Here is a 21,653-nt window from a genome sequence, read left to right as displayed (position 1 = left end):
TTGACGGCAGTGTGTTTCGGGAGACTAAACTACTTCAGAAGCACAACCACTCGCTCAAAAAAGGGAGTTTTTCTTATTGTGTTGTGTTTTCCTGCTGTTCCACAAGGTTTTATTGGTCGAAGGTTGGCATGTAATAAACCTGGCTTGTACTGCATGGCTGTTCACGCTCGAAAAACAAAAACATTACTTGATGAGAAATGTTTCGACTAAGTGGGGCTAACCGGAACTGAAATAATTACCTGAGTAATTAAATCAAAGTTGTACTAGATCCAGCTCTGCAAATGTGATGACTTGCTGGTTTTTTCTTACTTTTCTACCATATTAAACTCAGGGGGCTCAGAAAGCAGCGCTTACGTTTGGAAACCTGTGAAGATTTTTAAACATTCAATCACAAATACAGGAATACAGCTGCCAAGAAATTCTGGAAAAGCTAAGCGATTGAAATTAGGGGGGCGGCTGTAGCTCAACCCGTGACCCCATGGAAAGGGATAAGCGGTTACGGACAATGACATGACATTGGCAACTTGGTAGCACAACTGGTAGACTGAGCACCCCACGTTCTATCAGTGGGGACAACCAACCTGTTGCTGTTGGCGAAGTGGCAAGAAAAAAGTCTACAAATAAAACAAAAATCAAGTTTTAAAATTTTCAAAAATGGTACGTTTGCCCTCTGGCTTTCAAATATATAGTTTGTCTATCAGTAACATTTGAAGAATACATTACTCTGTTACTGAGTTTGTTTTATGGAGCTGAATCGGCTGGAAAAAGGTTGTGACGAACTAAAACAAGCCTGGCTTTCGTTGGTAATCTTGCTGCTGCTGGTTTTTTAAAGCACTGGATGGTTTGGGGCCAAAATCCATTTCTGATCTGCTGCTACGTTCTGATCCATCCAGACCTCCGAGGTCGTCAGGCACAAGTCTGCTTTCAGTCCCTAGAGTCCAAACTAAACATGGAGAAGCAGCATGCAGTTATTTTTGGACCTTTCTGTTTGCCACTGCCTTTCACGGAAGTATATTTAAGGCTTTGAGCTGCACTGTGACTTCATGATTTCTAGCCCCGTCATCAAAGTTAATTTTCCTATCTTCTAACTTGTGTAACGGTGTTGTTTCTTGATGTCTTCCTACTTGATGTTAATATGTTTTAATGTAACTTCATGCCTCTGTAAAGCACTTTGAGATGCCTTGTGTCTGAATTGCGCATCTGTGGAACAGTCCAGAGCTCCCGGTACCACTACAAGGTGGGCAAATCCATAAAAATCCCCAAACAAAAAAAGTCATTTGATTTGGTGCATGATCTGCATAAGAGGCGTAGTACAAACTCTGATTGGATAAAACCTAAAGGACATACAGTGACATCAGATGTGGACAAGTGAACTCAACTGATGGGGAATGGAAGACTGTGAGTTGTCAGAAAGTATATCAAGTATTGTATTGTCACAGATCAAACTCAGGTCTTTAGATTCATACAGATTTTGTGGCTGGGACCTCTACCACGCCATCATCGCCGCTGCCAAGTTCAAAATGAACTGTTTAAACAAGCAGTCAGGACTAAATTGTGACTGACAGAAAAGACATATAAATTAATCCACCAACTTCAAAGCTGTGCTTCAAAGTAACAGGAACATTCATAGAGATGGAACGGAGTCAAATATTTGTGTTTCTAATGTAGTGAAAGTCACACAAAAGGTCAAACCAGCGACGTTCCGATCACTAGACGACCCAATCGACCCCCTGAGCTGCAGCCACCCGTATCAATAAATTAACTTTAGTACAGTGATCAACTAAATGCATGTCATTACTGTCTAACCCTGTTTAAAGTGAATATCTTCAGGTTTCAGGCTGTTGGTGGAAGGCATCACCTCTAACTCTGGGAAACTGTGATGGGCATTTAAAAAAAAAAAAAAAAAAGATTAAAAAAGATTTGTTTCTCCGTCGGCTTTCAAAGACGGAAACAAGCTCCTCATGTGTCGGCGTGATTCTGTTTGAAGTCCTCTCATTTCACCTGAACAGTGTGATTCACAGAGGAGCCGGGTGTGAAAAATGCCCTACAGCAAACTTTTCAAACACGGTTTGGGCTAAAGCAAATAAAGTTTAGCTCCCACCTTCTCTCACTTTCTCGTTCCCTCTGTTTCTTTCTCATTTTCCGGAGCCCCGCGTCGGTCTGGCTCTCTGTCTCTAGGGAAGCCTTTCTTCTTTTAGCTGCTCTGTATCTGGCCCTGCCCTTTCCAATGTCACTCTCGCTGTGTGTCTCTCTCTGTTTTTTAATGTGAGCCTTTCACTCGGCCGTGAGTCCTTTCTTCCTTTTTGCTGCCGTGAGTCAGATCCAAGTGACTTCGCTGAATGTCACAATTCAATTAGAATTCACGAGCGTCACTGATGTCTTTAATACCTGAGGTGGAGGGGCGGTGTTGTTCTGATAAATAAATTAGGGCGGTGCATTTCAGAGAATGCGCGGTTATTACATTGATTCAGTTTTACATAAATAAAATGAAATGAGGGATTTCTTTCTAGATCACTTCAAATCCGCAAGATGCTTTTTTTTTTAAATATGTGCATCGCAGCTGCTCAGAAAAACTGTTGCTTCCGTCTGCGTCACAGCCAGGAGATCAGCCGACGAATCAGAAAATTGCTGAGCGTGTCTCTGGTTTTATTTCACTGGAAGTGTGAAATTTACCTGATACATTACCTTGCTTAACAGCACCTCCTCCTCAGATGAAGGATGTCTGGAGAAATGATTTCTCGTGTGGGATAACGTGTCCTGGCTGAGCCACAGGCATCACAGTGATTGAGTTAGAAATAATATTCTCACACATGCACCTGGAAATAGCTGCTCTCACTTGTTTTTTTTTTTTTTTTTATTCCCCCTGTCCTCGCCGAACAAGCTTCCACATGCTTTCTGCTGTGAGGGCTGTTTTTTTTTCTTTTTCTTTTTTTTTCTACATTTTCACAAATTAAGAATTTGATTGTCTCCATCTCTCAAGATTTTGATTAAATCAAAGACTGCTACGTCGCTTCTTCGTCACAATTTATTGGACTTATAACGTTCTAGTGCTGACGCGCTTCCATGTCTGAGTGGCTTCCATCAACTACAGCAGTGACGCCAGCCCGGGGGGAACTTTCACGGGGAGGGGAGGGGAAGGAGTGAAACAATTGTGGAGAAGCTGTATTAAATTGAACAAACAAAAATTAACTCGGAAATAGGATTACGAACTACCAGTTCTCTCTTGAACAGGACAACACTGCAACCAGAATAAATCAGCTGTACCCTGGGTTCAAATGATGGCGGTTGAGGGGTCTGACCCCTCTTATTAAGTCTTGGACCCTCCTAAAAAATGTAAAAAATAATAAAGTTAGGAGGTCGGGAAAAGTAATAATCTATATTTCCCACTGATATGCCTGAAAGAATCTTCAGACACCCCTCCACTGGGTCATACCATTTCATACCCTCGAGGACAGCTAAGAGTCTTGTCTGTCTGCTTTACTTCACTCCAACTCACATCTATGCTCGTGTGCAGCAGCACAGAAGGTTCACGTTTTTAACATTTATTTTGTGCCCTCCCTATGAAAAATTGCACCCTGTTGTCAAGTGTCTACAAATTAATGAATCACGCCAACACTTGCCTTCATGTCTCCCTGGGTGATGGTGCTAATTAGCATTTAATTACCAATATAAAATGTCATATTTGTCGTATTATCTAATGGTGGCTAACGCTGGTGCTCCTTCATTAGCAACAGCAAAGTCAGAGTTTCATGCACACAAAAGCTAGCAAGTGAGCAGAGAAGATGAAATACATTATGAAAAGGAACAGATGAATGGTTGAAAATCCAGCTTTTGCCCAAATCCACTGATGTGATCTCATTTGGAACCCGACAGGTGGCGTGGATGAAGAGGTATTTGAACTTATTTGGTCGGGCTGTGGGGGTACACCAGTCAAAAATAAAATGGTGCCATCCACACTCAGCTGGGCTCCGTGTGAACTGGGCAGCACGGTTTGCATAAAAAATCAGTCTCATTTTTCTGTAACTCTCCAGCATTAAAACTTCATTTCGGTCACCCAGATTGAGCCACCTTTTCCACACGACGCACCTTTTCCCCTCTGCCCTCGTTTCCTGAGGTTTCCTGCCGGCCCAGGCTTCCTCCCCTAGCACCAGCCTTCCACCCTGCTTCCCAAAGCCTGTCTGCAGCATTCACTGACAGCGGGCTATGTCCTATATGCGGTAAGTGGGGAGGTGGGTGGATGCTTGCCACGGAAACGGCGGATGATAGCGAGAAGATGACAGGGCTTTGGAGGAGAGCGGGTGTTTGGGTGTGAAGAAAGGATCTAGTGGGGAGAGAGGAGGGCAAGGAAGTGTCTGTGGAGAGGGTTGGATGAAGGCAGAGAATTACGATGGAATGAGGATGTAAAAAGTAGAGAATGGGTACATTTTCAACCCCATTTTGGCACGTTAAGGGTAGCTATACGGACGACCGGGAAGGCAAAGAGGATCAGAGAGAGGGGAAGCGGGAAGAGAGGAAGATGACAGGAACATCTTTCTTGACAGGTACAACTTTTAGTAGATGGGTAGAGACAGAATGAGGGAGGACGAGGAGGAGGAGGAGGAGGAGGAGGAGAGGGATCAGGATGTGTAGCTCGTGGCAGGTAAATTGCTACCCTGACAACATGGGGACTTTTTAACATATCCGCCAGATTATACACCCCCCCACCACTCCCCTCTGAGCCAGCTGAGATGCACGGAGAAAAAGACGGGGAAAGTGTGAGAGCAGCAAGCTAAACATTTCAAACATCTCAACCAGACTTTTTTTCAATTTTTTTTTTTTTTTCCCGAAACCGTCATGAGCAACCAAGGAGGCGAGGGAGGGGGGAGGGTCTGCTGCTGAGGGCGAGCGAGTCAGAGAGAGTCGGCGTGAAGGAGAGCTGGAGAGGGAGAGAGGGAGAGGTCGCCTCGCGGCACGCGTCGCTGAATTATTGAGGCCGGACGCGTGTAGGAGCAGAAGATGGATTTCCAGCGTTGATCCCTTCCTGCTGTCACAAAGTTTAGTTGGACACGACCAACTCTACTCCGGCGGTTGTGGTTGTTTTGTTGTTGTTCCGCTGGGTTGTTTGGTTGGGGGAGCAGCAGCCTGGTAAAAGTGTGGTTTTAGCTGTGTGTTTTTTGCTGCCCGACACCCTTTTAAGCCGGAGTATATCTGCGTGATAAGGTTTTTCTGAGGCTGTCTGTGTGACAGATATATCAATATATCATTATATGTCTGTGCTGAAGGTGCAACAGGCAGCGAGGACGGCTGCCAGCATGCATAGCACTTTGCACACAGTGAAACCCTGCCATTTGCTCAGTGTGAGGCAACGATATCACAAATATCTTTACAGCTCCCTGAGGAGATTTACACCTACTGTAAAGACTGGCACAGTGCACCAACACTTAAAGATACAGATCTTCAAAAAAAAAAAGATAACCACTTACCTCTTAGTCTGGACAACTTTTTATGAAGATAAGGTTTGGGAAAAGATACAATATGTGTTTTTTGTTTACTGTGACTTTACTCGGATGTCTGACCTTCACTGTGCAGAGTGATATATGTGCAGTTTGAGACTGTTTTTCAAACGCATCTGCTAGAGGGAGAATGTGCTCTCCTTCGTATCGACAAAATGAGACGCCTGCACGTACACGCATGAATTTGTGACATCCCGACGAGATGGGAAGCCAATCACGCTTCAATTTGCAACTTAAAAGTCTGATGATGAAACTCCAAACTCCAATTCCGAATACAGTGTGGAGGGATTTTGGATTTTTTTTCAATGAGTCTGAAGGATCCATGTTTGAGAATTATATAAAAAAAAAGTAACAACAAGTAAAAACTCCTGTTGTTATCATTCACTGACTATTGGTCTTAAAGGGGCTCTGTGGCTCTTGCTGTAAGCTGCAGTGTTGTGCCTGAACACGTTCAGCGAACGATCGTTCATGAACTCGTTCATATTTTGGGCGAACGTGAACTGAAGGAACTGTATTTCTGCCTGATGAACGTTGTTGTGAATGCATTCATTCTGGCGTTTGTGAACGGCACTCTCACAGTTTAACTTCATCAAAAGAGTGGCAGATTTCCATAGAGCCTTCCAGGCAAAAACCCGGTTAAAATGCACCATAAACAGGCTTTAATGCAGCGGAAAATCACCCAATCTGGCGACACCAGTCACCACAGAGTCACACCGCCACATGTTTCATCAAAAATGGGAAGCATGGAGGCAAAAAACAAATGAAGGCAGCAGCACCTCAGACTCTGCCTCCACCATTAATACGGCATCTTCATATGATTACTTAAAACAATTTTATGACAAGGTCGGTGATGATCCAGGTGGGAAAAATTTTACCTTTTTGCTGTAAAATTTGACCACCGGGTTTCAAGAAGCAAATCCGTACATCAACAACTTCAACAGCAACAGCTGGTAGGTAGTTTATGTGAGCGGACTCTATTTCTCAGCTACTATTGTTCTTTGTCAGCGGCACTGTGGCACGGCACTTCACAATGTGTATGAAGTCATGGAAATCCTACCCAAATCCTTCGCAGTGAGCAGTCCAGCAGTCCAGCAGCAAAGGACAACTTAAAGGGGCTCTATGTGACTGCAGGGATTTACATGTTTTCATCACTTTTTTAGTGGCCATACCTGAACAGATCATAAAAATGAGAACGTCCCCGTCTCCCTCATCAACCTATGCAAGACTGAGGACTCGGGTCAGATTTTCCACGACAGTCCAAAGGATGTGAATTTATCCAAGTTCTGTAGTCTCTCCTCTATGTGCCTTGTTCTGCTTCGCTAATAGACAGCAACAGTAGCTAACATCAGTTTAGAAACCACTAACATAGACTCCCCAGTGGCAGTCACAAAAATCACCCTGTAGCAGAGAGAAATAAAAACTGGTGATTCTGGAGTCTCTTGGCTCCCATTGCAAAAATGTCCAGGGTGCCCCTACAGCCAGCGCTCACCACTATTATGCATTAAGTAATCTAACACCAACAGAAAATGACCAATGGGGGGCTCCTTTTCCCAAATTTCTTTCAGGGCCCCAGACATTTGCCTGGCTTTCCTCTCCCTACAGTGCGCCTCTGGCAATAAACACTGAAAGCAGCAAAATAAAACGTACCTATTTTCACTGGACCTTCAAAAAAAAAACTCCAAGAGAATAATCTGAAAGAGGCTCTAATCACATAACGAAATCTCACAAAAGTTTGAATCCCGAAAACCAGACATTCGAATAGAACTTTCTTTAAAAAAAAACAGGGGCCAGAGAGTGAATTGAGCGCTGAAGACAAAGGACAGGAGGGCGAACGAGACGGCCGTGAAGAAGAAAGAGAGTGACAGTGCGAGAGGAGTGCAGGAGGAGGCAGACGGTCTCTGATGTAAGCCATGTTCTCGCCGCTTTTCACAACCGTCCTGTCGCCTTCATGAATAAGTTAGACGCCAAATGTTCCCTCCCTCTCATGTCCGCGCATGCAACACACACGCACGCACACACACACACACACACACACACGAGGGCCGTTGTTCCATCAGGCTGAAGACGCTGGGATCAGAGCCTGCGCACACACAAGAATAAACAAACAGATGCAGAAACATAAAAACACCTACACTCCAACAGCTTTTAGTTTAGCCTCTACTACAGTATATTCAGACATTAAGCGGCACACACACACACACACACAAACACACACACTTTTGTGTATATTCCCTCCTGTGGCTGAGCCGGTGAGAGGCTCCTGATAATGTCTGACAGAGTGACAGCAGTACAGAGGAGAAAAGTGAAACCTCCCTGACAGTTCTTCCTGCTCACAGGGCACCCACGTCGTCCTGTTACGCTGTGGACCACTCTCATCCAAAGAGGTCTGTGTGTGTGTGTGTGTGTGTGTGTGTGTATGTGTGTGTGTGTGTGTGACACTGACTAACATCCCGGTGCAGGGAGATGAGAGTGGGTGAGAGTGAGGCAATGATCTTTGAGTTCAGCGAAAGGTAAATGCAGTGAGAGATGTTCGCGCACGTGCATGTCCGTACGTGCACGGGACTCTTGCGCATGGGCTCTCGTGTGCGCGCGTGTGTGTTCGTGCGTGGATGCGATCTGCATGAACAAGAATGTCATCATCATAATCGTAGAGAGCGAAACACAAAGACACGAGAGAAGAAGTGAAGGTGAGCGGTTTGCAAGACGATCCGTGAGCAAACAATTTTGATGGGATTCTGTCAGAACTTCAGTAGAGACGCACACTGCCGGAGCCTGCGGTGATCCTCATCACTCCGAACTTCTTTGATTTCTTCAAGTCCGACTTGAAACACAGAAACGTTCAGAGGAATGTAGCTCATAAAATGAATTGAACTGGTAAATATGCTTTATAGACGACTGAGCGTCAACCTGCTGTAATCGTCAGACAAAGGTCTATGAATCGCCTTCTCAAAGCCCCCCAGTTTGGCATTATAGTCATCGCCATCTTAGACCTTTGGAGCCATAGGCGACCATATTTGGACAAAGGGGTTTGAGCTGGGGAGGCTATCCTGATTGGATCTGACACACTGTGATGGCAACTTTACCCCAGAAGCATGCCCTGCTTTATTTGCCATTTCACTCTCTGTGGGACCATAGTTTACAAAGTGAACATCGTGCTGTATTGAAGAATACTTGAATCTACAGATTGAGACCATAAACTAATTTAAAAAACTGTTCACAGCGGTCATAAATCAGGTGAGAAGTGGGTTCATTTTCTCATAAGCTCACATACAATCAGACTTCTTTTTGAAACCAGTGGATTTGTGCCCCCTGATGGCCATTAGTGGCCTCACAAAGCATCGATGTGAAGTCAAAGTTCAATGAGATTTTGAGCACATTTTTCTTAACAAGTACAACTAAAAGCAAGATTATGTAACTTTTTTTTTATACCTTTTTGAAATGAATCATTTTGTTGGTGTCTCCGCCCACCTATCACTTGTTTCTGCACTATGTAACTTCAGTGAGAGGGGTGGATCACAGCGTTGCATACATGTTTACTTCAACATACAAGTTACAGTAAGTTTGGTTTGCAGTTAGCACCTGCATTGTTGCAGTTGGGGGGCGCAAAATCGCAGAGAATGCCATTTTCATGACATTGCTTTGACTGGATAGTTCAACATTTCATGACTTGCACTTCTTTCTTAACTTACAGAAGAGAGTTCTCTTCATGCTACAGTACAGACTTGAGAGTGGCAACAATCATCTCATTTAATTCCGCAGGTGAATAGGCATGTATCCCAAACTGTCGAACTGTCCCTTTAAATTACAACTCCTACCGAAGCCTTCTACCTCGTGTCCCTCAAGTCTTTTTCTCATCTCAGCCTCTTCGGTCTTTCAGCAAACAAGTCAAATAAAATGTTTTTTGGAAAAACAACACATCTTCTGTATCACAGCTGGTGGGAGGAGCCACCCACTGCCCATCGCATTACTGGTAAGACAAGCAGAAGAGGCAGGCAGACAGCTTTACACTTCAGTGTAAACTCACACGGTATGTGCTCATACATTACACCAACACTTGTCAGACTTTGCTTTCTAAGGAGATATATTACTATCTCACCTCGCCGGGCCCCCAGAGTGCCAGACTGCCCACCTCTACCTGCTGCCTGGTGCCCACCCCGGGCCCAGACTGTAACTGGTGGGAGGCAGGGTGATAAATCAGACCTCCCAAGACGTTGTCTTAGCGCTCTGATCCTTTAGCCCCAGGTAGCAAGGCTAGTATAAACCACAGTCAACATATCACTTTGGCCATAGGCCTATGGCTTTGCTGCTGACCTGTGGGTTAATAGAAATGTTGCCAGGCTTTAATATCCAGTCAGCCATAGAGGAAAAATTGGAAGCTGGCAAAGGAGAGGAGAGGAGAGGAGAGGAGAGGAGAGGAGAGGAGAGGAGAGGAGAGGAGAGGAGAGGAGATCAAGGGCAACAAAAAATTGCAAAGAATGAGCTGACTTCGCATCAAAACAAGGAGGTTGCATACTGCATCGTGTGAATGTTCCAGAGGGCTGACCCCTCTATCTAACATAAAGACGTCAGGGCCTACGCTCCCACACAATGGACCTAGTTAGTGTGAGAGAGAAAAAAATGAGAGCAGGAAGAGATAATTAAAGCATCATGTGCGCTAAAATTTTTAGCAGAAGGGATGAGATCAGAGAGAGTGACAGTGACACAAAAAGAGGGAGGGACGGGGGGGGAGACAAAGACGCAGAGCAGGCAGACGCCGCCGCTCACATGTAATAGGTAAAGTGGTTCATGTCGAAATGTTTTAATTCTTAATTGTTGCTCACGATGGAGGAATCTGATATACATTACAGACAATAATGGCACTTGCCGTCACACATCAGCTCTCCTACCCTGCCAGCCTATTATCTCTCTATCTGTGCTGAGCAAAGAAGAGCTCATTTAATCGTCTGGCACCACAATCACGCATCCAAAGCAGACAAACCACTCAATTTATCTGTCCAAATATTGACCTGGTTCTCATGTTTCCTCTTAGTTCTATCTATCTATCTATCTATCTATCTATCTATCTATCTATCTATCTATCTATCTATCTATCTATCTATCTATCTATCTAATGTGGACAGTCAGAAAAAAAAAGATTTTCAGCTCCACTAATTAAATTCCAAGGACTTTAATTAAACGTAATATAGAAGGAAAGGTCGTTCAATAATTGCTGACATCACCCATCACATTTATGTGGAAGGTGCACTCCGTAATGCAAGAAGAGGCGTGTGTGTGCGTGTGTGCGCGTGTGTGTGCAGAGAAAAAAAAAGCGCAGAGGTAAAGAGTAGGAGGAAGCTTGTAGGTGTCAGATTGTGGGAGGTAAAAGATTTTCATCATCTCCACCAGCCCGATGCCTCAGTCTCCTTCTATCACCGTCTCCCGTCCCCCTCCTCCGTCGCCTCAGAGCCGACAATAAATTATGGATGCTTATTAGAAAAGGGCAATATTCAGCATCTAAAATAAACTCCGCAGCGAGAGACATAAAAGAGCGACACAAACAAAAAAGTGCTGATGTGGGAAGAGGAAGAGTTAAAGTCACAGGGGGGAGGGAGCCAGTGGCCGGCACCGCTTCAACCTGGAACGATCCCTTTCTAGGTCAACGCCGTTCAACCCCGTGCGCCTTGGCGAGCTGATGTACTCACCTCGCTCAAATTTTAAGTGCTCATCGACAGACACACACACACACACACACACACACACACACACACACACAGACTGCAAATAAAAAACAAGCAAAGTACTCCAAAGTCGTTCATTCTTCCTTGGGCAACATCTTCAAAGTGATGTTAAATTTGTGCGCAATGTAGGCATATTAAACTTTTCACTTTCTGCATCTCTTGTAGCGCTTTGTTCCATGGCCGGTGGCGAGGCCTCGGCTCCTGCTGCTGCTGCTGCTGCTGCTGCTGCTGCTGCTGCTGCTGCTGCTGCTGCTGCTGCGAGCGCCTCACTCAAACCACCTCGAATGATGTTGAGCAAAATCATTGATTTAAGTTCATTAAATTTCCTGTTAACAAGCACATAATGACGCATCGCGCCGCCAACTAATGCAGCTTGGGTTCCATCTCCAGCGCCGGCTAATGGTTTCGTGTGACTTTGTCGGGCGATCAATAATTTGGTGTCCCTGTGAACTCGGTTGCCTCGGCAGAGTGTGATGTGACGCAGCGCCAGAAAGACGGAGAGACACCTCCCCCCTCCGGTGCACTTTGTCCGGATTGACGTCGGAGTCCTTCAGGCGAGGACTCAAATCCTGCGAGACCGTCTTGAAATATTCTGAACTTCTCCCCTTAATCCTTAAGTATGTTAAAGAGTTTGGTGCGTGTGAGTGACGCATCATGCTTGTAATGCCCGGGATTACAGTACATCCAGATTAAATGAAACTTGAAAAATCACTGTATGTGTACGTCAGAATGCTCGTGACTAATGTGATGAGATGTATATAAAAAGCTTATCCCAAAAAAAAAAAAAAAAACAGGAGAGGAGAGGATGGATTTGAAACCGGCATAACAAAGCTTAATGTGAAACAACATACAGTGTGCAGCTCTTCCTTCCTCCTTTTTGGAAATACAGCACCCCATTACCTCCTGCACGCTAGTCCGTCCAGTCGCTGCTTGACGGACAGGTGTTACGAGCTTTTTTGACAGCCTATCAAAATCCACAGAAGCACAATCAATACCACGCCGCCGCAAGAGAAGCGGTGACTGATCCACAAAGTCCCTGCTGAGCCAGCAAACTGTTGCAGCGGGAAGAAAAAGTGTGCCTGACTTCCAAACACGTCCCACTCGCACCTAACCGAGGCTTCACACCCGTGCATGGACTCACACTCGCACACACTCGAAACACCTGCACGCACAGACTCGCAGGCGTGAGCCGACTGAAAAAACAGAAATGCACGTATCCAAACGCAACTTCCCCCAGAGGAGGTTACAGTAAATGAACCTCGCAGCCGTCCAAAGCGCCGACATCAATCAGGCACGCTTGCACTGACTCGGCTCCCGACGGACGGTGAGTCGCATCTGTCTGCTAGAGCAAGTGCTAAACAATTCCAAAGTGAAGGAAAACCATTTTATGCATATCTGCACGCCAGACTCGTTGGCTCCCTTCCCTCCGATCTTTCCCACCCCAGGTTGTTTTGCTGCGACCGCGAAACAATTTTTGTCCTTATTGAAACGACTCCTTTTTTAAGTGCCGATGATTCTTTGCCTACATGAAACGGTTGCTACGCAGGCACCACACAGCTGAGCACCACCAACACACGAGCCACGTGGGAAACTCGGGAGGCCTGTGAAAGCTGTCCAGAGCGATTCCCAGACAGCTTTGGGGACTTTTTTTCTCCCCCCTGCCCCCATAAGACATGTAAAGTAAAACAAGTAAAACTTAAATGCGACGGCAGCCTCCTTACGCTCGCATGGACAGCACACCTCTCTGCTCCGACCCAGCACGTATTTGTGACAGAGCCCATGAGGCGCGGATGCACACACTTTTTCAAGACAATCAGTGTATCGCCCTGTGAGAGAAAACCCAAAAAACGGTTTCATGTGGTTATTATGGAGGGGAGAAAAAAAATAATAAATGAGGACAAGAATGCACAAGGGCAAACCAGAGATGTGAGCCTTCTGCAGGACAGCGTACAGTAACTAGATCAGAGGAAGTCACGCCACGAGGAGACAGCTGATTTAAAAAATGAACACACGCTCCTGGAAGAGCGACTGCTGGCAACCGAGAGCAAGTTCTGGAATGCATATGCTGTTACGTTTCCAAAATACCTAATATATGTCAAGTCAATTTTAATTTGTATTAGGACATCCATAGTAAATCCTGGCTTTCTCAGATGGGGTGTAGAGGCCTGCACCTCCCTGGTTTTAAACAAAATGATCCCAGGTAAGTGTGTGAGGCTGCAAACTCTGCTGCAATCTTCGTCATTGTAAAGCCATGCTTGAAATTCATTCAATTGGGGGGAAAATGCGCTTCTTATAATCTCACCCAGCCCTGTCTCAGCAGTGAGTCATGAGAAACAGAACTGCTTTGGTTCGAAATGGTGTCAACTGGTGGTCAAGACAAACTAAATACATAACGAATTACAGTCCTCGGAGCGAAAAGGCATCATTCACACCGAAACTGACCCCCGCGTGTGAAGCGCTTGTGATTGGTTAGCCCGGACCTCTGCTCCGGCCTACATGCTTCGGCACATGACAGATTGCCAGCGCGTGTCGGTGTGACGGCAGGCTGCGGGATCGCTTATGACAACGGCGCTCTCTGCTACTACGACTAAACAGGGCCTTGTTTTTCGGTGGCTGCCACATGCCTTCAAACGTCAAAGTCGGCGTATCAAAGCTGACAGATCAGTTTGTGCGTTCCGCCTCGCCCCGGAGGGACAGGACGGATGGCGTATCTGGACAGGTGCCCGCAGCTGAAGAAACCAAGCCTCTGTAGCTCAGCGAGAGCTGCTGGGGACAAAGTCTCCCGCTTCATCCCTCAAAAGCACAGTGCGACGGTCCTGTTTAACCCGACAGACGGGGCCTCGACTCGGGGAGCCGTGCCAGCGTTATCCTCCTCTCTAAACCTGTTGTCTGTGCGTGAGCTTGTGAGTGCAGCAGTGTCCAAACCGTAACCCCCCCTCCCACACACACACACACTCAGTAATAACCATAAACCTTTAAACAATAACCCAAAGTCTGATCATTCTTTGTGTAATAAAGCACTAATCTGTGTGCATATAATGTGGATTCTCGCCGTAAAGATTAATATCAGCCTTAAAAATGGAATTAGATTGGATTTACAGCAGGTGGGTTTCCTCTCCACCACCACCACGGCGTTGGATGTTTTCCAGCCGCCTCCTGTGACTTCTAAGAAGTAATATCTCCCTCTCAAGTTAATTTGCTGTCGATCTCCCCCCTTGAGCTGTTCTAGCAGTAGTTTAAACACCAGTTATTATGCTGCCTTCCTATTAAGCGCGTGGTGCTGAAACGTGGACAATATGTGGCGCGGAGAAACCTTTAATTAAGGCTATGGGCTAATAATTGAACAAATTAACATCCATGCTGCTGCTGCTGCTGCTGCTGCTGCTGCTGGTGGTGGTGGTGGTGGTGGTGGTGCAGAGGAGCTCAGTCAGCCTGCACTAACAAAGCATGCTATTGATGTAATAATGGGGAGGCATTTGTAGACATCACGCTCTTACCGTAAACTCCTTGGCCCCAGGCGAGAGGGCAGACGCTAGAAAATAACAAAATCCAGAAAAGCTCCATGTTCAGCTCAGTTCCCTCATAACCTGAGAAAAGATTGAGACAGAGCAGAGAGTGAGACAGAGACAGGTGTCAAACAGGAGGCGGCAGCTGGAGTGATTGTTCTCTAAAAAAAAGAGAACAGGTACATTCAATTGTTTTTTTGTTTTTTTTCTCTCTCTTGTCGTGTTCAACCACGTCCCCCTGTAACCCCCTTAAGCCGTGAAAATAATATTACAGGAGCAATTTGGCGCCCGGCGGCACAGCCTGCGTCGTCTCATTCAACTTAAAGAGAGGAGTAATTCAATCACAAATGGTGGATTAGAGAAAGTTTACAAGCAGGGCTCTGTATGTGTGTGTGTGTGTGTGTGTGTGTGTGTGTGTGTGTGTGTGTGTGTGTGTGTGTGTGTGTTGGAGAATCTGAGATTGACAGGATTGTCTGCTGTTTAGCGACTAAACCTCCTGGTTTGGAGGAGGGGGGCAGGTGTAGTCAGGACAAGGATTAGGACTGCAGTGTTCATGGGGGAATTACAACAAGTGGGGTCATGCACCCAAGACCCCCCCCCAACACACACACACACATACACACACACACACACACACCACCTTTGCTTCAGATCAATATAGTGTTTCTGCAGCAGGGACAGGGAGGTATGTGTGTTCCAACAAAACAAAACAGAAAAAGCACTTTTTGTTTGGGCTTGCTTTATAAAAATCGATCAGCATCAAAGGGATGAGAGGCAGCTGGAGTCGGGGGGGCTAATGGACCCTCCGGTGTGACTCCTCTGGCCCCGACACGAGGATTTCCTTCCTCCCGACGTCTGGGCTCTCGCATTCTGCACGCGGCCGCATTGACAGGTCGCATTACGCAGCGCGCCGTGATCAAAGTTTCATCACACGGTGCATGTGAGTTAATACCCCGCATTAATGTCAGGGAGCGCTGCGTGGCTCCTGCTTATTCTGACACGACCGCTATCGGTACGTTGCGTGGATGAGAAAAAAAAGAGAGAGAAAGAGAGAGAGAGAGAGATGATGCAAATTAAAGAAAGGCGCCACGGAGCCAGGGAATTTTGGGAGTTTGTCCCCGGTGAGTCATCGTGTGGTTAAAAAGCATGGATGTTACAGATGTAGAGCGGTTACAATAAATAACCTACTGTGTGTGTGTGTGTGTGTGTGTGTGTGTGTGTGTGTGTGTGTGTGTGTGTGTGTGTGTGTGTGTGTGTGTGTGTGCGCGCGCGCGCGCGCTTTGGGGAGGTTTTAACAAATATATGGACAACGTTGGAGTAGAAGAGCGCACAGACAGGATGCAAAGTCAACAGATGGATGATGTGATTCAGATTTTAAACAATAAACTGAAATCATCCCCAAAGAGTCTCTGCGCAGGAGCGTGCGTCCTCTCTACCTTGTCTCCGAGGTGGCCGTCCTCCGGGTCAGTCTGCTACCCGGCGCAGTGCGCGCTCCTCCCGGGCTTCAGCTAACAGGATTCCTCCGCTCTCTTGTAAGCTCTGTTGTAAGCGACCACACATACACACACACAAAAAAAAGAAAGCAAATGCGTGGAAAAGTTATATATCCTCCTTCAGCTGGGCGTCCTGTCTGAGCTCTTACAGATTCCCGGAGAGTCTGGTGACGAGTGTCTGCTCACAAACGTCCTCCTCGGAGTGTTAAACTTTTTTTCTTTTTTGTATTTTTACGCACAAAGAAGAAGCGGAGCGGCGGGATGTCAGCGGTCCACAGGAGAGTCCTTCTTCTTCCCAAGGATGAAAGTATTTAAACAAAAAAACAAAAAAATAAACACTTTCCCCTTCAGAAAAAAAAGTCAAGCAAAGGCTAGTTTGTCCAAAAAAAAAAAAAAAAAAGAATCCTCCTCGCAGCCGTGTCCTGCTTTGTGGATTATCTTACTTTTTTTGAAAAGGCGTGGTTGAGCCTGTCTGTCTGTCTGTCTGTGTCGGACCGGTGACAGTCGAGTGGAGCCTCCTCTAACACAATCATGCGCTCTGGAAAATGAGCTCCCCTCCGCGCGTTCAATCAGCGCTGTTGTCTGTCTGTGGACTCCAAGTGATGCTGGCCAAGTGGAATATGTGCGCTGACTGAGAACGACCGCCCCTGTCTGTGGAGGGAGAGAGAGGGCTGGGAGAGACGGGGGAGAGGAGGGGAGGGGAGGGGAGAGGAGGGGAGGACAGAGGCTTTACACATAGATGCGCCGGAGCCTCCACAGCTCCACACTGAACAGGTTGTCAAAAGAACAGCATCTCTCTCTCTCTCTCTCTCTCTCTCTCTCTCTCTCTCTCTCTCTCTCTCTCTCTCTCTCTCTCTCTCTCTCTCTCTCTCTCTCTCTCTGGAGGAGAAGAGAGGAGGAGGTTTTCAAGCCTTGTTGGGTGCCACAGGATGTTTTTAAGAGCCGATGGAGGGCAGCGGCGGTGGTGGTTTGTTTTTTCTCTTGTTGTCGACTCTTTGGCGGAGTTCACCAGCTGCGGTGCCACCAATCGTCGGTGCCAATTAGGACTGAAAGGCGGCTCCTAAAGTTTTTTTTTTTTTTTTTTTTGGCCAAATGGAGGAGCCCCTTAACACCACCAGCACCACCAGCAGCAGCAGCCCTCCTCCCCGCGGACCAATTATTTATGACGGCAAAAATAGACTGACTGTTGAACCCCGCACACACACATACACACATTAAAAGCCTCTACACACACACACACACACACACACACACCTCCCCACCCTCTCACTCTGTCTACATTCCCAGGCATCATAGTTGTGCCCCGGGCTTTTTTTTTTTTTTTCAAACAACCCAGCGTGACCACAAGAGGGCGTGCGTCAGCGCTTTACCACTATTGGGATGCGCGTGCAGTCTGTGTGTGTGTGCGTGTGTGTGTGTGTCACCATGAGAGATCACGCAGCAGTGTGTCTGTGTGCTGTTGGATCGAATAAAAGAGACACTCGAAAATATCAAACGGCTCTTGTCATCAGGGCAGAGCGAGCAAGCCGTCCTTAAAAAGACCAGAACAAATATTCAGTTTATTTAAAAACAGACTTTGTTAGTGTGGGATGATTGCGAAGTGCTTAGGCCGAAGTATATATTAACTTGTTTGTGCTGAACAGTGGTATGGAGGACTGAAACTGCCAAAATCAAAATAATTTTTAAAAAAGCTCAATAAAAAAATACCATTTAAATGAAGCCCCCTCCTCAAAAACAGCATCACATGTTATGTATTGATAATTAAAGGCTACATTTATTTTCATTATTATTTATTGGCATCATTATTAATTTATTGAGCCACTTTTCTTATGCAGTTCTGATTCTGGCCGTTTCAGGCCTCCATAGAGCGGCTGATCACAGGGGAAGATGAGGCCACTAAACAAATCAAACACTGACAGCAGTCAGTAATCATCGAGTGTGCCTGAATGTATAATAAGAGACCTTGCAGACGAGGAGATATTAAAACTGCCCAGCCTTCACTCATTTTCCAGGCTCGTTTATTACATTATTGTTCGAATAATTCTGCACGACAGAGAAAAGAGATTCACACTCTCACCTTGGGTATCGGCTGCGGATGAGTATTTGTTTGGTAAGTGTTCGGTCTGACACGGTGAGTGGGCGGACCGTCGTTTCAGATTGATGCGCGTGTTGGAAAAAATTCATGTTGCACAGAGACACGTGGTCGTAATCCATTTTAACTGCATCGTCTCAGCACGCAGCGCGACATTAACATCCTGCAGATAACTCACCTGTCACTGTTTCACTTGTTTCGAGCGTGCGATCTGTGATTTATGTGTTGTTTTCGACCGAAGGTTTTGGAAATGACATCATCGTCTTGTCTGGCGCGTCGTGTGCGGGCTGTGAGCGGACACGCGGCGCTTCAAGGTTTAAGCTGTTGACCCGCTCCACAGGTGCAGCTGCCGGATGTGTGCTTTGATAAAGTGCAGCTCGGTGGTTCTGTTCTTCCTTCTGCTCAGCTGCCAGCATCTCCCTCTGAATTTGCCCGGGACTAGAACTAGCAACCCTCGGGTCAAACGACCATCTGTCTTGTTCTGCCGGCTGTCGGAGCCTCTGATGTAAAACTTCAAAGTGATCTACGCTACTGTACTCCGAACGCCTCGCGCTCGGATTCTGCTGAGCCAGGCGATGTTAATTAATCCACAGTGCAGCTCGAAGCACGTTTAACTCGATTTGAAATGTTTCCAAATCATCTCTTTTGCATCGGCACACCTGTACCTCCCGCAAACTCTGACTGAACTTGGACCTCTTAGCTTAGCATAGAGCAAACTTCCGACGCAGGTTGTTCTGTGCCTAACGTAGCGGTTAACATTTGTGCGCTTCAGTCATTTCTGGGCAGCAGTGAGCAGTAAACACACCTAAGCAGAATCAAGACACTCAGCAATTACTTAGCGCTCTCAATCCAAATGAATCTTTTGTTCCGCGTAAACAAAATCACGGGATCTGGCTCAAGAATCCGTCTCTCGGCTTCCTTCCTCTTTTCCATTTCGCTCCTCGTCTTGGGCTACAGCCAGCAGTCTTGGCATGTCTTGCTGAGAGCGAATCATAGCTGCTTAAGGCAATGAATCTCAAAAGACAACATGTTGTAGGAGCAACCTTGGGTGGGAGCCACACACCAAAACACACACACACACGCGCACAAACACACAGACACGCACACTGTGATCCCACCACATGAAGCCATGTTTTTCTCAAAGAATTGCAGAAGGCTTCTGAGCGAGGCAATAATTGCAGCGGGTGTAGAAGAGCCAACAGAGAAGTGAACACAGACAACAACAAAATATTACAAATGCCACATTCACTGTTGTCTTGGCTTCGCTGTTCACAAACTCAGATGCACCTCTCACCTCTCAGCGGCTGCGTCAGTTGTTCGTGTGTTACGGATGCAGATGTCACACATCAGTTTCCAGTAAATACCGTGTTTCTGAGGCTGGCAGGGAAAACAGTTTACGGATTCATGTGAAAGCCTCGTTTTCATCTTTTTTTTAAAATTTATTTTACTGTGCCATTTTTTGCCTGTGTGGCCTGGATTATCTCAGACCCTACACCACAGATTAATAGAACAAATACAAGGGTGTGACAGTATTGAATCCAAAACTCACTGTAAAGAACAAAACGAGCTATCAAGAGTCAACATGCCGACCTCTGCCTCAATCTCCCCACAAGAAACTGAGACCTTTTTTTAAATTGCATGATTATCAACAAGAGAAATGGCATATTGGGAGTAAAATGGGAGAAGGGGTTAAAAACAGACATCCGCGGAAATCAGGACTGTTGGCAGGTACGGAGGAACGTGTATCACCTGTGCACTAAACGTACAAAGCAGGGATCCACTTGTCAGTATCTCTATTGCAAAGACATGAAAATCACACAAAGCACAACTGAATTGTTAATGAAACGATTTCAACTGAAGAGACATTCTTCTCAAACAAAGAGTCGCAGTGGATATTGTTACATTGACCTTCTATGACATCTGGCAGAATAATTTCAGCTGGATCTGAACAGAATCCAAGCTTTGCTGAGACATCAATCAGTGTGTATCCATCTTTGCTTTAAAAAAAAAAAAAAAGTTCTTAAAAATTATTCATTGGTTTTGTTTTGCACCAGCAGTAATATTCCTGTAGACACGGAGGAAACGGGAGATGCACAGCAAAACATGAAAATAACAAAAATAAGATAAAGAGGTAACACAGGTATTACAAACTGGAAAGCATATAAATATGCATTTTCTGTTGGAAAAATATGAGAGCATTAGAGTAATTCGAAGCTGTGTCGCTATTAGCAACTTCTCAGTCAAACAGTGAGTAAAATTCCTACAATAAACGGCTGGAGACAAACAGCCGTCCCTGCTGGTGTCTCCGCTGTAAATGTGATCTGTCTAAAGACCACAGTCTTATTTCCGCAGCCCATCGGAGCTCTGCACGCAGTAATCTGATCTGAGGTGCTTGGTTAAAATTTTTTTTTTTTTTTTTTCCTACAACCATGCTCTGTAATTGATGTTCCCATCAGTGTAATTCAATCAGAGCTCAAAGTGCTGTATATCAGCACCAAGCACTTCCCCACATAGAAACAGCTAAATGGACAGAAAAGATACACTTGAGACGGGCAATAATTTCATTGTCTGCGCGAGCGTGCCTGCCTGTGTGTGTGTGTGTGTGTGTGTGCGCGCGTGGCGCAGAAAAGAATAGAAAAGCAATATAATTCCGTTAGACAGAGGTGCGATAACAGGCATCTCAACTAGACAACTCAAAGTGTCAATACAAAGACGAGAAAGGAAAGTGGACGCTGCAGAGGGCCGCGAGGACTCTGGCTCCTTGAGAGAGATTAAAGACGTCTGCTGAAAAGCAAAGGGAGTTTTTTCTTCTTTTTTTTTTCTTTTGTTACATAACAATATCCAAAGACATTTTTTTTGCTTGTTCTATGTCCACTGGAGGAGCAAATTTCATTGGGTCAAAAGGAAATTTGCATCAATGTCATCAGACAATCGTGCCACCAGCTACTAAACTTGGAGGCCAGGAGGGAAAGACCAAACAGCGCAGATTGGCCTCCGTAGCGTGCCACAACTTCCAATTGTTTGTTGGTAGCTGACTGCACAGTACATTCATGTCTGCGCCATAACAGAGACGAGGATGAAGGTGTTTCCTGAGCAGTTAGGATCCCTAAGAACAGATAACTGCGACCACTGCACCCAGCAGGGAGGTGAGATTTCCCAGGGTGACACGTCAGTCAGACTGGGTCAGGAACGGCCAACAGAGAACAAAATGTTAGGGGCCAACGTTGCTTTAAACCACTCAGACATTCACATGTTTACTTGTCATATGTTCACATTCACATATTTATGACTAATGTTTATGACTTAACTCAATACAAAGCGTGACACCAGTGGATGCTTTTAATGAGACCTCA

At 45.8% G+C, this 21,653-nt stretch overlaps 1 protein-coding gene across 2 annotated transcripts in view; it reads right to left on the bottom strand.

Moving 5' to 3' along the window:
* The window catches only part of LOC119018622 (MAM domain-containing glycosylphosphatidylinositol anchor protein 1), a 211,433-nt gene that overhangs the window by 169,354 nt on the left and 20,426 nt on the right, over nt 1-21,653 (bottom strand). The window contains exons 9-10 of one of the 2 annotated variants that reach the window (XM_037096435.1): nt 16,152-16,254; nt 14,707-14,796 (exon numbers count right to left, since the gene is read on the bottom strand). In XM_037096435.1, the coding sequence (XP_036952330.1) occupies nt 14,707-14,773 (67 nt within the window). In that variant the 5' untranslated portion in view covers nt 14,774-14,796; nt 16,152-16,254. Of the gene's footprint in view, nt 1-14,706; nt 14,797-16,151; nt 16,983-21,653 lie in introns of those variants that run through there. The other variant, XM_037096436.1, reaches the window with a different exon arrangement.

The sequence above is a fragment of the Acanthopagrus latus genome, chromosome 4, assembly GCF_904848185.1.
Source record: "Acanthopagrus latus isolate v.2019 chromosome 4, fAcaLat1.1, whole genome shotgun sequence".
NCBI classification, from domain to species: domain Eukaryota; kingdom Metazoa; phylum Chordata; class Actinopteri; order Spariformes; family Sparidae; genus Acanthopagrus; species Acanthopagrus latus.
The sequence above is the reverse complement of the archived record's forward strand: the minus strand, read 5'-3'. Positions and strand labels throughout refer to the sequence as shown.